The sequence below is a fragment of the Apis cerana genome, linkage group LG6, assembly GCF_029169275.1.
Source record: "Apis cerana isolate GH-2021 linkage group LG6, AcerK_1.0, whole genome shotgun sequence".
Classification (NCBI taxonomy): Eukaryota; Metazoa; Arthropoda; class Insecta; order Hymenoptera; family Apidae; genus Apis; species Apis cerana.
In genome coordinates, this window is record NC_083857.1 from 16,564,264 (window position 1) to 16,579,432 (window position 15,169).

The 15,169-nt window shown below is 29.6% G+C and overlaps 1 protein-coding gene and 1 long non-coding RNA gene across 2 annotated transcripts; one reads left to right on the forward strand and one right to left on the reverse strand.

Moving 5' to 3' along the window:
* The first annotated feature begins 8,705 nt into the window (after positions 1-8,705).
* On the forward strand, positions 8,706-13,423 carry LOC133666352 (uncharacterized). Its single transcript, XR_009830432.1, has 2 exons — positions 8,706-8,906; positions 12,753-13,423. It is a non-coding gene; the product is annotated as an uncharacterized LOC133666352 (long non-coding RNA).
* LOC107999124 (uncharacterized) lies at positions 9,814-11,780 on the reverse strand. Its single transcript, XM_017058795.3, has one exon. It carries the CDS (start codon positions 11,512-11,514, stop codon positions 10,120-10,122), a length of 1,395 nt encoding a protein of 464 aa, XP_016914284.1. The 5' UTR covers positions 11,515-11,780; the 3' UTR covers positions 9,814-10,119.
* Positions 13,424-15,169: the final 1,746 nt, after the last annotated feature.

The following is a 15,169-nucleotide window of genomic DNA, read 5'->3' on the forward strand; positions in this document are numbered from 1 at the left end:
TTCTTCGTACGTACGATTTATTTTATTTCTTAATCATTTTTACATTCAAATAATCTCAATTAATTAATCTTTGAGTTAAATATTAAATAATTTAATTTATTTTTTTTTCAGATTTTTAAGTTATCTACAATTCAATGATACCAATTAATTAAGGATTAATTTATTAGAAAATTTAAGAGGCATAATATAATTAATATATGCTTTTTTTAATAAAATATTTAAGTAAAATAATAGAACCAAATAATATTATGAGAAAAGATTTAAAAAAATTTAAAGATTTAACAAAACTATTCTACATTGAAATGAAAAAATCTTGAAATTTTTCATCTTGTCATCTTGGTAATTTTAATATTAAAAAATTTAAATTACGCTTTCAATTAACTTATATCATATTTAAGTTATTTTTTTAAAAATAACTTAATTAGTTCAGTCATTATGTTATTCATAATTTAAGGATATTAATTAAAGATTATTAATTATTTTAAATTAGAAAATTTAAGAGGCATAAAATTCTTGTGGAATAGATTTTTAAATAGTTAACTAAAATAACAGAATCAATTAATATTATAAAAAAAAACTTAAAGAAATTTAAAATTATCCATTTTGAAATCTTTTCTTTTGGTTTATAATTTTAATGTTAAAAAGAAATCTAATAACTTATTATAATTGTTTGGTTCTAAGAAGACAGACTAAATTTAAATGAATTATCTGGGTATTAAATTTGCAGGAAAAATATCGTTGCATCTGTTCAAAAGCAATGAATCCATGGATCTTCCTTCCAGCGCGCGAATAAGCAAACAAAACGACAAAGAAAACGAAATTCAGTGAAAGGACGTTAGGTGGAAAGTCAGTGAAAGGTCAAAATGTTTGGACTCGGCAACAATCAAAATGTAGAGACACGTTGATTCTCTGGTTGGTCCAAACGGAAGTTGGACCGTTCATTAGACGAGACTGACCGCCTCTGTACTGTGGTTTCCTTTGAGGGGAGTCGAAACGAGAGAGCGTATACTCGATAACCAGCCGAGCGGAAATGCATAAACGACCAACAGACAGGTCTTTCCTACGCTCTCTGTTCGAAAGGAACAAGACTACATCCTTCTCCTTCTATCTGTGTATCGGTTGTCCGACAAACCATTTCTCTATTAAACGAGGGTCTGTTGGAAAAACTGACCGTCGCTACTGGACGACACCGATCAAAAGAAATCTCGGTTTGCGTTTGTCAACTGGATGCTCTTGATTTGTTGGAAATTACTTTTCTTTCTTTTTTCTTTTTTTTTTTATTTCCGGAACGCATCCAGTTTCTTTGTTTCTTCTCTCTTTGGCTTTTTTTTTATCATTTTTGCTTGATTTTTATAATATCAAACTTGAAGCAGATAAGAATGAGAAGTGATACTTAAATATTTAATTAATAGTTCTACGAATAGCGATAAGTATAAATTTTGGCCAAAAATAATGTACTTAATGAAAAGTACTTGTAATTGAAATATAGTTAAAAAAATAATTTTCATATAACGTAAAATTATAGACAAAAAATATAGGTTATTAATTTTATAAATTATAAATAAATTAAATTATTTATTAAATTTGTCTATAAAATTATCCATAAAATATTTTTATAAAAATAGTACACAGATATTCGTTAATTAGTAAACATATATAATATGTCTACGTTTTATGACATAATATAATATCGTAAAACATGTTAAGCATTTGTCATAAGAAAAAAAATGAAAAGAAAATAATGTTATACAAGAATGAAATAATTAGCGCAAAAGTAAACAAAAAATTAGAAAAATTCAGAAATAGGAAAATTTATTTATTGTTTGCATAAAATCATTTTGTTTTATAATTATAGTATTATGATTTCCAAAATATTCTATATATTCTATATATTTATTCTATATATTACTATTATTTAATGTTATTCATTTTTTTAGTTTTTGGTTACGTTATTTAATTATTGTGATTTGAATTTATGTAAAAACTTTTTAAAAAAGATTGAATTAATTGAATAAATAAAATATTTATTTAAAAGTTCTTTTGTTGTATTATATAATTTTCAAAATATTTAAATTATGCTACAATGTTAATAATGAAAATTCTAATATCACGAATGATATTAAATTAAAAACACAATTGTTAGATTTCCAAGAATGCTTTTACGTATGTAGAAAATCGATATCCATTGTTACTAAATTTTGTATGCATAAGCTAAAACCTATAATCAGTTGTCCTTGGTGAAGGCGTGAATCCTTAACATTTCCTATCTTTATGGACGTTCTTAAGGGTGCATAAATGAAAAAGGCTTATCTCTATGCGAATTACTTCATCAATTTTATTCGGAATAATTTATATTTCTTGAAAATGTATTTGAATAAATTATATTTCACGAAAAAACCTCACATAAATACAGAAATATATATATTAAAAATAATATATATTAAAAATAAAAATTGGAGACATTTTGAAGAAAAAAAAATTTGAAATTTATTTTCGATAATTACAATTAAGTTAAGAATAAAATTTATAAATAAATAAGATTCTTTTAAAAAGATATTGCATTAAAAAAATTATTTTACATTATTTTAGAAAATTTCATTAAAAATAGAATTTTGTTTTGATAATTTTTTAGCTCGTGTAAATGCAGAGACTCTTAATTAACCTCTCTACAGTTAAGAGAGAGGTTTGAACTAGCATCAAACATATAGATATTTTTGTGACTGAATATAAGTATTTACATATATATATATATATATAGTTTTAATAAAAATCACAGTTGGAAGAAACATAATTACTCAAATACACGTGGTAGCGGATCGAAAGAGATAGAGAAGGAAAGAAAAGAAGAGCAAGAGAGTGAGATGGTTAGGGTAGAATGGCGGTTGGATTCAAGCATCGGAGAAATCCGCATTCACGTAAAGGAGGATCAGCCGTGGAAAAGCATCTTACACCGAGTCTACGATATCTAATTCCCGAGAGTTCTTTGATATATATATGCTCACACCAGTTCGTTCTGTCGTAGCAGAAGAGAGTCTATACAAAGGGAGAAATAAATATCACGGTAATCTCGAATCCACTATGTGGGACACACGGAGATCTTCGACGTCTTCGTCACCGTTATACACGACACAAGTCATTGGGAACGTCTGCTCTTTAAGCAGGGAGCATATATATATCTTACCAATGATTATGAGAATTTTATTCGATTTATATATCGAATACGACTATTTTATATAATTTAATTTATCGTATCTTAAGAAAATAAGAAAACTTAGGTAACGATGATAATGCAATTTCTATATTTATTTATTATTGCGTAAAAAAATCAAACAATTGCACAAAAGTTATTTTATTATATATATCTTACACGAGACATACCAAGTTGAAGAAAATATTGCCGAGAGAATCAATTGATCCACTAGAATGGTCGAAGAATGTATGAAGGCTGGAGACATCCCGGGGGTTCGGGTCAAAGCAATTTTCGGCTTCGGAGGCAATCGTGTTCTAATACCCCAAGATAAAATAAAAGCAAAGGCGGCGTGCCCTTCGTGAAAGCGATTTCACACGAATGGCAAATCTCGTTCTCGCGATTGATTTAATTTTAAACTTTTCAATTGTCACTTTCATTTGCTTTAAAATTTTTACGGTTTTTTATTAACAAAGATTTTTATACATAAATTATTTTTTATTAAAAAAATTTATTTACTATATAATTATTTAATAACTAATTAATGTATTTTATTAAAATTTATAATCTCCAGCTTGAAATCTTTGAAGGAAAATGTGCTTTTAAAACGATTGCACAGAATTTGTTCATGTGTTATCTTTTATATGGTATTGTACGATATATAACAGATTTGCAGGAAATGTGAATCAAGAAGATATTCGGAATGCCCGAGGCGAAAATTTCTCTTTTCCAAGAAATCCAATGTGCCAAGGAGTGGCAAAGGTTTCTGAGACGTACTTTCCTAAAGCTTTCACAGTTATTATCCCACAGATGTTTGTCGTTTAGAAGATATCGAGGCGATATTGTGGCATCGTGCTCTATACCCGCCGATTGTTTACCTAATGATAAAAGCACTGTATTCTGTTTGCACAACCGTCTTTCAAATAAGATTTTTCAAATACGACTCGACCTTTCATTTTTTCTGTAGTAACACCTTTATTCTTTTATTAATTTCTTTTGCTTCTATAAAGAATAAAATAGTGATTTTTTTTTAAATTTTAAATATTATCTAAATATAATTTCCATAATTTGTTACAATAAGACATATAAGAAAAATTCAAATTAATTTTTTTTAACTATATGAAGAAATAATGAATTTAATTATTCCAAATTTTAAGATAAATTAAAATCAGTATTTAAATGATGATTTAATCAATCCTGAAAAATAATAATTTTTTAGAAAATTTTTCTAATAGATACTATATAGAAACAAGCTCGCATATATATGTATATGTGGAGATAGATACGTATGACATGCCAAGGGGGAGCTTCCCACGGGAGAAAGCGATTCTGAAAATTCTTCGAAGACACATCGATAAAGGACTATACCGCTACACTCAAGAGAGCTCCTCTCCTACTCTTCATCTCTCTTCTGCGAACACTTTCTTACCCGAGGAAATTGTATTTCGACGAGGAATAGCAAAGCGAAGATGACAAAGTCACGAAGAAAAATTGCGAAATTGCTTGCTGCAGTGGCGGCGCACTCTGGATACTTGATATACCTAACCTCTTCCGAATCTTCTTCCTCTTTTATCGATCGATCAATGATAGAAAGATGAAAACAGACAGAAGACGAATAACAGTAAGTGAATCTTCTGATTTCGACAGAATATCTTTTCGAATACTTGTGTATCCTTTTGGCACCTTAATGTGCTAGAAATGTATTGAAAATCAAATTCTATCCTTCAAAGAGGAACCACGAAAAGGAAATTTTATATATATGGAAAATGTTACACACACACACACACACACGTAATACTGCTATAGAAATATCACGCACTTATTACAACGATGTGTTGATTTTTTTATTAATTGAAAAGATCTCGTTTGATTCTATATTATAATGTATTTTATACAAACATTACAACAAATTCACATAGAATTTTACACTGAAGGTTATGTTTTCACTTGTTGGCACTGTATTTGTTCGTACTGAATTGAAACTGCAAAAAATATCATAATAGTACCTAATATTTAGAATAATTTAATATAGAAGTACTTACCTAGTAAAGTACATAAATATACTTATTTTTATATCGAAAAAGATTTGATAGATATATCAATTATTTTTAACATTTTTATAAAATAAAATGATATAAGATTTATCAAATAAATCTTATACTAATCTAATACTAATATTTCTTATAATTTTATATGATTTATAAAGTTCCATTCAGAAAGTTCCTGTCATAAAAGTTAATAAGAACCTTCTACGAATATGACATGTATGTAAGTATTATTACAAAAGAAGGGGAATTCGTGTATGATTGGTAGATTTAAAAAGTCCATCATACGGAAGCGGGAATTTCGAAAAATCAGCTTCATGGATTTAATGGTCCCTGTTGAACGGCGAGGGCGACAGATCTCTTTATTCGAGCGGCACAAAGGCACCGCGCAGATTACAGAGCCAGCAATCCCTCCTCTATGGATTCTACGGTAAGGCATTATACGAGGACATGTGGCCAAGTAACGTGGAAGGACATCATCCCTGGACAATACTGACTTAGATCATTGTGTATCTATATGTATTTATTGATCTTTATATAGGTTTCATGGAATAGAATCAATGGAGATCAATTAACTTCGAAATTGTGGTTAATTTATAAGAAAGTTAATATTATATCTATATAGTATTATGAAGATAAAAATAATAAATAATATCTTTTAAAATATGCAAAGAAATTTTGTAAATTTATAAAAATTCAGAATCCAGAATATATAATTCGATTATATCAATTTTATTTCATATCAATGTATGATGAATATATAGAATAATTTAACATAACATTTTTACAAATAAAATTAATAAGAACTTAAATTCTTTTTTTAATATTTATTACTATGTTTATATTAAAACAATAAGATAATATTTCTAATAGAAAAAATTATTTTAGTAATAAATACTTATGAAAATTAATTAATCAAAGATTCTTAATTTAAAATAAAAGAACTTAAAAAATCGAAATTAAAATAAAAATTTAAAATTAAATAAAAATCTTAATACAAATATTCTCTGTATTAAATAATTATTTCACAATGTGAATAAAGTAGTCATTAAATAGTGATTCGATTTCAAGGTTTGTATATTTTCGAGAAATGAAATTTTCTATATACAGTTATGAACAAAAAGTAAATATATTTCGAGACTAATCTAAGTCACATACAATCAATTATACTTGCGATTTCCAAAGTGTGCGATGATGCAAGCTCACATGGACACATTATTATACATATTTATATATAAATGCAAATGTATGTTTTACAGACAAGATTATTATATCTTATTATATCTTGTCATTAAAAAATTTTAATTATGAGCTTACACGAATAAAATAAAATTAAATACTAAATGCTTATTTTAATAGATGAAAATCTCTTTGAACGAACACGCAATTTTTTGTGCTATCATAAATGGTATTATTTATACCATCTTGGTATATCTTTATTTCTCCCAAGTTTTTAATTTTCAAATTCAATAGATATGTATTGTGAATAATAATATACTTAATTGATTTTCAATTACTTTGAATATAAATAATTCATTAAAAAATATATCACACAATATAATTCGACAAATTTTTTGTAACAATCTAACTCATACATATGTACATATAATCGTTTCATTGACTATCGTGTTAGAAATACATAATTAAAGATATAAGCTAACTATACAGATAATTTACTCGTATCACTGACAAATTTTTACTTTTTACTTTTATCACTGACAAATTTTTACTTACGTGTTAACCTTTCTTTCATACACTTTCCAAAGATAGTAAATGTCTATTTATTCATGACTAGTCCTGACTAGGTATTGTTTTATTAACATTCACAGCGTTCATCTAGATACGTTTATCTGTTAACAGTGTCCCACTTTCTTCGTGCGTCTGTTAAACGTTGCTTGAATATGTTTTCAAAATGATAACAACATACATAATTATTTTAGTTAGACTTCTGTAGTTTAAAATTTTAATTACATTTTGTTATATCGAATGAATTATATATAGACGATTATTTTTATCAATATACAGCAGTCACATAATACATTTACTGATGATTGTTCTCTGTGATTTTTATTATTTACTTAACCTTAAAAAGATACTTGCGCCTTCCATTCTATGCTTGGACTAGAATATACTCTTTTATTCTAACATGTAGAATAAAGCATAATGCAAAACTGAAAAATAAATCAAACTAAAAGTTATATCAGTGATTTAAAATAACATTATTATTAAAAAATTTTTTTTTTTCAAATTCTATCTTTTTATAGACAATGTAATAACTTTATTGAATTAAAAAATTTCAAAATTTGATTGTAACAAATAATAAAAATAACAAAAAATCCTGTGAAATTTTTAATATAAAAAATTAGAAATATCTTAAAATTTTTTATTTTAAATCACCTTAATAAAATAAATGACAAACAATAATATAACTTATATAACTATACAATAATTTAATATAATAATATTCGCACACTCATTCATGAATTTATAATATATTAATAATACCTATTAGATATTGTTCTTTTATCAGGAAAAATTATATAAGCATTTGAATTATTCATTTCGAAAAAATAATTCCTTTTTAAAAATTTTGTATCTAATACAAACCATGAAAAAAATATAGATATTTAAATTTTGAAGATTCAAATAAATATATATTTTAATAATTTAAAAATTTCACTGCCAATTTAAAACATTTAGATAAACATGTTAAATCAAGTGTGTATTTGGATCAATATGTATTGTTATTTAAATGATATATGTTATTAGATTGAATTTTATAACAGTACATGTGTTTTCATTCTTTGACTAGATAACTGCTACAATTTGGCAATAATAATTAACCTATATTTTTTTTGACTAGAAATTACTTAGAAGCAATTCTTTTTATATATACGCATTTTACTTAAGTGTATATGTATATAATTTATAAAATTCATATGTTTAAAAAATTAAATAAAACATTTAATATGTGTCAGTGATTTCATTAGATATCATTCAATTTTTTTATTCCTATCTTAACCTTTTAATCAGCTAATCAGTTAAATTAAAATAATTCGATATATTAAAAAAAAATCATTGAATTTCAATGAATCCTTTTAACTTTTTAAAAAATTATATATTTGTTAAAAATATTATTAAAATATAAAATATATTTATTATAAACAAAATGAATTAATTCGTTCATTTAAAATAAAAATTATCTATAAAATACTTCATCGAAAAATTATACCGATTAATAGGTTAAGTGTTCACAGCAGTACTAATTCTATTATTATGAAGCATCCAAATATACAAAATTTAGTAATATTTTTCTTATTGCATCTAGTGACAATCAGAAATAATATATAACATATTTTTTGATTTAAAGTCATTTACGAAAGTTTACTGAAATCTATTTTCAATGATGAAAAATTAACTATTTAATTATTTAATTCTATATTAAAAGTAACCAACTAACAGTTGGTAACCCTGTCGACTAGATTTGTTCGTCTTAAGTATCTTTGATATTTAGCTGTATGATCATGATCCTGTATGGATCAATGATTCAATCAGTGATTTAATCTAAATCCTAAAGAATAATCTAAATCCTAATAACGTGCGTTCACTTAATCTAAGATGAAAGATGACGGATCGCTTGAGTAAATATTACAACACAGATAAATTGCCTGCAGGTATGTATATACATGCATAGTCACGGTTTATAGCTGGTCTCTCCCACTATCTACAGATTTACATCACACGTAACGTCGTATTAACCTTGTTACTTCACTACATCTAATTCTATGCAAATTTACAGTCCAATTTGTCGTGTCGTTCGCACGATATACCTATGTAACTGTTCCGTTGCAACGATTATTGTCTCGAATTTATGAGAATCGAAACGTCGCTTTTAAATGACTGTTATTGAAATATGTGCTTGCTTCTTTATTATGTTTCTAATATTGTTTTTAACATTTTCTAAAAATTACAATCGCAGAAATGATTTTATATCAATGATAGTATTATTTTAAATCATTAATTGTGTTTATTATAGTATTGCAAATTTTTTTTATCAATGATGACGTCGCTTAAACAGTTACTATTGAAATTTATTATTACTTGTTTCATTATAGTTATTTCTAATGTTGTTTTTATGTTTTTGAAAGATAAATTATTTTATTACAAATGTTCTTTATTGGTCATTTTGTTTAGTTATTATGTATTTTTATTTCTAATACTTTCGAATGCAGTTTTTTAATACTCATATATTCGCAAAAGTATTTTTACAATAGAAATTTTTAGATACAAAATGTATAATTGTTATTATTATTTTTTAACTTAGTGAATATTAAAAATTTTTTAAAAATTTTAATGACTATACTATAGGAATATTAATATGAAAATTGTAAAAAATTACTATGAAATTAAACACCGAATTTTTTAAATAATAATAATTATTTAAATCTTAGAATGATTTAAAATAAATTTACCTGCGTTATTTTTCACATAAGTATAAATTTAAACTTGAAATTTATCATACGAATTTATTTATTTCATAAAAAATACTAAAATTGCACATATTACAAACTTAGCTAAAAAAAAAAAAAACAAAAGAAAAGGAAAAACAAAAGGAACAAAATTCTTCTCGCTGTTATATGTATATACTAAAACTTTAAAAATTTCAAAAATATGTATTTCAACAAGAATAAAAGGGAATGCAAGATATAAGCTAAAAGGAAAAGCTATATATACACGTCGATTGCCTCTTTCCATAGATTCAACGATTCATCAATTATGAAATTTTAATCAAAAATAAACTAGTGGATTTAGAAATCTTTATAAATCAAGACCGAATCTCCAATAGAGTCCCGGCCTTCGAGGCAAAGGTCTCGCGGGGAATTGGTGTCAGGGTATCTCGGTGTTCAACGAACCATCGTTAACCACCTGAACAACATCAGTCTTACCAACAGCGGCTCCTTGCGTGTCCAAAATAATGTTGTTGTTGTTGTTGTTGTTATTTGCCTCTGGATGCTGGCTGGCCAGATGTTTCCTCAACGCTGCCTGCCTGGTGAACTTGGCGTCGCACCTGGTGCACGGTATCTCAATACTTGCCGTGGAAGAGGAATGTTCGCCATTAGCCAATCTAGGTTTGTGCCAGCGTCGATGCGATGCCAAGTTGGCCGGACAGGAGAACCTCTTGTCGCATTCGGGGCATCTATACTCGACATGAGCTATCCTCGAGCATCTGTGTTGGGCCAATTGGAACGCGTCCTCGTGCAATTGCCTGCAGAGTTTGCATTGATATGGGCCGAGCCTGTTCTCGATCTTGGCCAGCTCCGCTCGCGCCTCCTCGGTGACTTCAACGATGTTGAAGGCTGGATCAATGTCTCCCGTGACCACCGCCTCGTCCGGGCCCAGGATCACAGTGCCCGATACAGGGCTGCTGGTGTCCTCGTCAAATTTCAGCCTTCTGGCGTGCTTCTTCTTTGGCCTCTGGAGAAGTTTTTCACTCGATCCTGATCTGGACCCGTTAGACACGTTAGTATTGCTGGTCGTTGAAGCTGGACTCGAATCTTCTTCCCTTGCTTTCCTTCTGGGACACTGCGGAGGCGATGGTGTGCTAGGTGGAGTCATAGGTGCGTGCTGCATCCCCTGCAAGTGATGCTGTGGAGTCAGCAAAAGTTGTTGATGATAGCCTTGTACTGCCGACTGCAGATGGTTGGGGCTGGTTAACAAAAGTTTTTGATTGTGCGCATAATATTTGGAGGAAATTTCGTTGGTCGAGCCAAAGGGAACCAAGCGGGTGGCTTCTTCGAAGGTGCAAGCTTTGACCGTCAATTCTTGAGCTTGCAAAGGCTCTTTCTTGGACAGAACTTGCTCGTAGCTCGAATGACTGTGCACCGAGGAGCTTCGAGGAACGGTGTCAAAGTCGTCGACTATAAGGGGACTTGATTCGTCATTGTTCCTTCCATATCTGCAATTTTCCGACTCTTTATGCGCTTCATCCAATGTTCTGTGATCCTTCTTCAAATCTGATATTACGATCGAATCTTCGGTCTTGGGTGTGCTTGGTGTAGGCGGTGGTTTCAGAGATAAGTCGAGTGGACATGGCGTGGACGATCTGGACAGATCCCAGGTTTGAAGAACGTGATGATCGGGGACCCTTGAATAGGTCGGGGGGTTCTCCATTGGAATGTGCCAAGTGGTACCGTACGAATGCTGATGGATCTCGTCACCGTAGTAACCAAGATAATTCAATCCAGGGGCGAGGAATGCCCGTGGTAATGAACTGTGCAACATACTGATGTTCGTTTCTGCCAAAAGTCTCCTGCCTTGAGATCCTCTTTAAACGAACCATCCGTTCGAGGTTTCGCCAATTTCCATTTTATTCCTTATCCTCGAAACCACGATCCTGCTCGACGTGGAACACAATGGGATTGTCGCTCGATTGCGATTTTGCAATGATTTTCGTGATCTGACAATCTTTACCACTGAATGAAATATATCTCGACGATTGTTTCGAGAGAATTTTTTGAATATATGACACACTATCTTCTCCCTCGACGGCTAAACGCCGTTTGACAGAAGGACGCCAGTACACCGTCTGGTATATTCGAATGCTCCGCCCGGGAGCTTGGTCTCACTTCGCTTTCTATTGGTCGGTCTATCTCCTGCCTCCTACTCCCACCACTCGCTCCTTTTGCCCACCACTCCGCTGGAATTCTGGCGCGTGCTCGTGTAAACGCTCACCGCCCCGCTCGACCGCGTAACTAATGAATATATATCTCTTACGTCGCTGCATCGTTGCCTCTCGAAATACGTCGTTCCTGTCGATTCTTTAATAGAGAATGCTATTCTTTAAGCAATTTCTTTACTTACCTTTATCGCCCTGTTTCAAGTTTTTTTTGGAAAATTCACGAGAGAGAATTTATCAATTACGTTCGACGTTTCAAATTTGATATTGGAATTGGTTAGTTGGTTAGTTTCGCCAATTCGTGTTTATTTTTTCGTAAGTAATTGTAATACGATACGAAATTTGAATAGGATAAGAAGAGCTGGAAAATATTTTCTTCTACTTTTAAAGAAATTTAAAATACTTATATTACCAATAATGTATTCTTAAGGTTTAAGTATTCATGAAGTTTTATTTCAACTTTATTTGAATACTCATGAGGTTTTATTCCATTTACAATTGCCGCCGTTAAATTACATATTTGTCACGTGCAGCCACACGATGTAAAATTTCTCACGCTGTCGTATTCTAATACACGTTTATTACACGATTATGTATTTTTTCTTGCGGAAAATATTCTTACTGGAATACGATGTAGATAAAAAAATTTACACGAGTTTAATTTAGAATAAATAACTCAAAAAATTTTTAATTTATTTGAATTTTAATTCGAACTTTTTCAAAATAACGTTTGAAGAAATTGACGATCGATAACGACAAACGATTTAGCGATGATTTCGTTGATTGTTGATTGTCGTTGGTCTGATGAACGTCTTGACCTCAACAGCCTCTTGTCCAATTACAGTTGGCGATTGTCCATCCAACGAACGATTCCCAAGGGTGAGGATTAACTACGGAAATCGGCTGAAGCTTCTCCACGCTTCACACGTAAGTCCATTGACGTCGAAATGCGATCTCGTTGCACTGATGAATCCATCAGCGGCTTGAAATTATTTATGACGATTAATCGTACGTACTCCGCTACTAATTAAGTAAGAAGATCAAGAGATTACGATGCGGCCACAAAATCATTGACCGTGGGTCCTTTTTTGCTTACTAACCTTGACGGGTAAATAATTTCAAAAATGATGATTCATTTGACATTTTGGTACATTCTTTCTTTTCTGAAAATGGAAAATTAAATTTCTAAAATTAAATGGATGAGTAAGTGATTTCAATTTTCAATTAAAAGAATTATTGGATTATTGATGATTTTTAATCAATTTTGAAATTTAAAAATTTGAAATTTTATATCGAGAGATGATTAGATTATTTAAAGAAAAATTAATAAGTGAATAAATTTCAAATAATATTTTGAAATAAGTATTTTATCGATAAAAAGTATGTAAATGTTATGTAAAATTTTAATCTCACCGTTATTTAAAATTAAATATGTAATATTTTTAATATCGAATTTTATATCTGCTTATAAAATATTTTCAAATTGTAGCAATAAAATAATTTATTTATTTAAAATGAATCGTATTTTTAAAATATTCATTCAGTGGAAGATGCAAAAATATTATATTTTTACTTATGGAAAAATGAAGCGGTACCCCATTCTCGCTTGTATCTCGCTTATGAATTTCATCGCATTCTGTATAGGTATTATACATTATTTCGAATAAGTAGACATATAATATTTTCCACTCAATGTTATGATTCACCTCGATGCACACAATATTTATTATTTTATTTAAATTTATTAAATATTTCTATAAAGAGAAATACGAAGTTGAATTTCATACGAGAAATATTGATTTTAAAATTTACGTTGATTAAATATTTTTTATTCCTTTAAAAAAAAATTTAATATTCTACCCTTTTTTATTAATGTCAATTAAAGAAAAATCAAAAAATCCAAATTCGAATAATCCATTCATAATTAATCAAATTTAAAAATTTTATCTTTCAATTTCCTTTCTACTTTATTCCTTTCCGCTTAGTTGTTAAATATTTTCTTATTATAAATAAATAAGTCGAAAGCAACATCGGTACAGAGTAATCTTTGACGCGAATATTATAATACGAAAACATTGAAAACACGTGATCGATCGTATGTATATGGGGGATAAGTTTAAAATTTCATATTCCACGTAATCATTCTATTGGCTGAAGGAACCAAAAACAAATGGCAAATGATCCATTATTACGTGCAAACATCGCGTGGACTAATACCGCTTGCGGTAAGCATAAAATATAGGTATTAACGTGGGATAAGTCGGTCGATACGGATTTGCCATGATTATTTGATACTCCGTGAAACATTTTACCACGTGTTGCACTCTCTGCTTCCGGCTACGTATGCATGAACGTCTGAAAACACCGTTACGCGTTCGATACTCGAATTACAGAGCTAAAACCTCGCTTCTCCATATTCTCCGTATATACACGAATCCATGTTATATGCGAAAATCTGATTGATAATAGTTCAGTATTTCACGTGCCAACTTCATACGCGTCCCACTTTGGATTAAATACGATAAACACGCTACGAAAAATACGATAGAAAGTAGCATATTTTTTAGTTATAAAATTTCATCAAAAAAATCAAAATTCTTCTTCTAATTAGAAGATATTATCTTATAGTTTTCATTCATTCTCAATGTTTTTTTAGATTTTTGAAAAAATGTCACAATATTTTCATTAAATTATTTCGCTTATCTTTAAGATTTTTTGTCTAAGAAAGTATCTGAGTAATGGATTCTATTCTATAGAGCATAACCTATTACCTAATTCATGAAATATTGTTGACTAATATTTATTATCAAATTATAACCACATTTTTTGAATAAAAATTTGAAATATATTTTAGAAAAAAATATGAAACCTTCTCTCGTATATTTTCCCCTCTGTACATTAACTTGAAATCTTGGAAGGAAAATCGACGAAGGAAGGAAATTTTCTTATATTTCTCTCGATCGATTTATGCGCGAACCTGGACAACCATCGAAACGAAATACGTTTAAGGATAAGAAAACAAGAAAGACGAAGAAGGAGAAACGAGTAAAGCGACTTTCAGGACGAGCAACCTTTTTGCCTGTACGGATGTCGATGAGTGGCTCCCGCATCCGCCGGTATGGAGAGAACGAGAGGGCGGCTCTACATATTTGATGCGATTTTAATGTCTCTGCCCGGCATATCCACGTCCTGTGCACCAATGGCAGGAGGAACAGCAGTCCGCCGCCACGAGGCACCACTGACTGCCGTGATGCTTTAATC

Excerpts from the sequence above, each read along its gene's own strand:
- LOC107999124 (XM_017058795.3), bottom strand. The coding sequence starts at position 11,514 with ATGTTGCACAGTTCATTACCACGGGCATTCCTCGCCCCTGGATTGAAT.